This window comes from Tupaia chinensis, unplaced genomic scaffold, assembly GCF_000334495.1.
Source record: "Tupaia chinensis unplaced genomic scaffold, TupChi_1.0 Scaffold000226_1, whole genome shotgun sequence".
NCBI classification, from domain to species: Eukaryota; Metazoa; Chordata; class Mammalia; order Scandentia; family Tupaiidae; genus Tupaia; species Tupaia belangeri.
Window position 1 is genome coordinate 4,453,232 of NW_006159701.1, and position 2,848 is coordinate 4,456,079.

Below are 2,848 nucleotides of genomic sequence, written 5' to 3' on the forward strand. Positions count from 1 at the left end.
GCACCTGATTGCTTCTGAAATTGTGTGTGTAGGCAGGTCACACACTATCAACTTCATTTAAGAATAGTGAAGGTGGCGCTGAAGATGTTTATAAGGAATAAGGGGCGTGGGTCTGACTGCAGTGAGAACCACTGTCCTCCCAGACAGGGCCCACCTCTCCCCTCCAGGCCTTCCCCTGCCGCTTCTGTGACCTAGAGCGCTCTCCCACTTCTGCTCAGCTGATTCTGAGTTGCTCTAAAGTCTGGGCTCCAGCAAGCCCCCCACTTCCAAGCCTGCTCCTTCCTTCTGCTCCTAGGGCTCCGGCCTCCCTCACAGCGCTGGCCTGAGCCGATTCTAGAGCTCAGACCATTCAATGAGCCCTACGCGTCAGCATCACTTCCCTCTGCTCCTGCCACGAGAGGTGAGGTACTTACTGCTTTGGGGGCCACGTATGATCCTGACAGGGTGCCCACCCCACTGGTCAGGTCAAAGAGGTCGCTCAGGCCACCGCCCATGGGTGCTCCTAGGTTGGCTGGTACTGTAGCTGCTGGAGGTGCCACCAAGTTGGTGCCCCCAATCTGGAAGGGACGGGAAAGAGGTCAGGTCATTGCAGGCAATGGTCAGGGACATCGAGGGCTTGCAATGAGCCACCTGGCTCTTTGGGGCAGGGGCAGGGCAGCCTACATGTCAACCCTTAGGTTGCAGACATCAGACAGAGGTGAGTGGAGGAGAGACTGAGCCCTCCTGTGCCCTGCAAGCTTTGAATCTTTGTGGGTCACCTCTGGGAAAGGGCTGGGGACACTCTCGAACTAACACTCGGCCCTCGGCTAAAAGGGGCCTGAGGCACACTGCGGGGCAGGGACATGCTGGTGGGTGGCGCTCTCCCTCCTGGTGTCAGAGGCTCTTGTGGACTGACAGGCAGGCTGTCCTCAGGATGACAAGGCAACTTGTCATATGGTTGTGAAGACAAGGTGAAGAATTCTGAATTTGGGGCTCAGTGACAGCTGGATGCCAGGTGGCCAAAGCAGAGGCTGCCATGACACTGGACCAAAGGCCCAGCAGGGAGAGACTGCTTTGACAGCCTCTGCCCCTAGGGAGGCTGGGCCAGCACCCTCAGGAGGAGCAGGGACGAAGGCTTGGTGACACCAGGGCTGAACCGTACCCCTTCAGGCTCATCCCCCATCTCCAAGCAGAAGCAGGCAGGGTGAAGAGAACAGGCAGCGACATGCAGAGAGAAAAGCCAGGAAAGAACACACAGGAAGACAAGAGAGAGAGGGAGAGAGGGAAAGATTAGTTAATTGCTAGTCCTTTGAGCTGAGTGTGGCCCAGACCATGAAAGGCCCCACCTCCACCCTGCCCTCACCCTCATTCTCTGTCACACAGTCCATCCTGCCCTAGCCCTGGTGGTGCTGACTGCCAGACTCCTGCCCCTATGCTACAACTTTGGGGACCCTGCCAAATATAGGGGCTCAGCTACCTCTCTGCCTGGGCTGGGCTCACCACTTTCCTCTACAAAGGAGGAAATTCTGCTCCCCACCTCTCTAGGCCTCCCTCATGTAGGCCTGGCTTGGCTGTTGTCTCCAGCTGGTGCAGCATGAGGGTAAGTGGACTCAGGTCTGGTTCCTCCAAGCCAGGAGTGCCCCACCCCAGCCTTCTGGGGCAAAGGTGATTACAGAGTCAGAGTCGAGGAAAGGGCTAGCGTAGGTCTCTGGGGACTCAGTGGCCCAACAAAGAGGTTGAATCCTATCTCCACAGCCGTGCAACCTCGGAGGGATGGTTGTCTGACCTCTTGGCTTGACTTTCTCCTACACAATCTCCGGTAAGGACTCGATAAAATGTATCTGAGGCAGCTGGGGTGCCTGGCACAGAGGGGCGTTCACCGACTGCTTCTCTAAAGATCATTACAGACATCACGTGGTGCCCAGGACGTACCAGGCTGTCGAGGCCACCGCCAAGAAGGTCCACAGCTCCCATCTGCACCGAGGAGGTGGCCAGGGGCGGGCCGCTCACCGGGGGGCCGAGATCCAGGTTGAGGAGGTCACCGAGCAGGTCGCCCTGTGCAGGAATGACATCTGGCTGCTCACCGGGGGCTGCTCCAGCAGGGGCGGTTTCCGGGCTCTCTGTGCTCTCGCTTCTGCAGGGTGACAGAGAGGAACGGGTCACCAGGGTGGGAGTGCTGGGGTGTCTAAGGTCTCTAGGATCTCCCCAAGAACAGGTACCGGTCTTCTCACTGTCCCCACGGGAGCCATCTGCCTCCCCATCCCAACGTCCAAGTCATCGTTTAGGCTCTCGGTGAGGATGAGGAGGAGAGGGCCGTTTCTGCCCCTTGGTTCAGGCCGAAGAGAAAACTGGACCCCTGCACCTGGAGGACCGTGCCCCTGTGTCAAGTCAGCCACCTGGAAGTGGCAGAGGAGGCAAGAACAGGGCTCTGGAACAGGGCAGCAGTGAGTCTGAGCCCAGCTCTGCCAGCAGTCGCTGGAGCTCTCCATGCCTCCTGTCCTCAACATTTTCTCTCAGGGCCCTCGTAAGGGTCAGCGAGGTCATCTACTGGTACCTAGAGGCGGTCACCAGCATCAGTTTCGCTCAGACTCAGGCCTGGCCAGAGGAGGTCACGTCAGCCCGAGCACCTGCACTAGGAGCTGAGGGAGTGGGGGAGGCACGGGCCCAGGACGGCGATCTCACTCACGAGGCGGTGCGGGGTGGCAGGCTCTTGTGCACCACACCCCGGCCCCCCTCCACAAAGGCGCTGGGCGGCTTATGGTAGACGGAGGCCAGAGTGCCGATGTAGCAGATGAGCTCGTCCAGCAGCGTGGGCTCGATGAGGTCCGTCTCTTCGGAGATGAGCGGCTTCTCCGCCAACACCACCTCT

At 59.2% G+C, this 2,848-nt stretch overlaps 1 protein-coding gene across 4 annotated transcripts in view; it reads right to left on the reverse strand.

The window, feature by feature from the left end:
* AP1B1 (adaptor related protein complex 1 subunit beta 1) overlaps window positions 1-2,848 on the reverse strand; it is a 40,572-nt gene that overhangs the window by 11,213 nt on the left and 26,511 nt on the right. For 2 of the 4 annotated variants that reach the window (XM_014587623.2, XM_014587622.2), the window contains exons 13-16: window positions 2,666-2,844; window positions 1,912-2,113; window positions 1,142-1,162; window positions 414-557 (exon numbers count right to left, since the gene is read on the reverse strand). In XM_014587623.2, coding sequence (XP_014443109.1) covers window positions 414-557; window positions 1,142-1,162; window positions 1,912-2,113; window positions 2,666-2,844 — 546 coding nt within the window. The remainder of the gene's footprint in view (window positions 1-413; window positions 558-1,141; window positions 1,163-1,911; window positions 2,114-2,665; window positions 2,845-2,848) is intronic. The other 2 variants (XM_014587625.2, XM_014587624.2) reach the window with 1 other exon arrangement.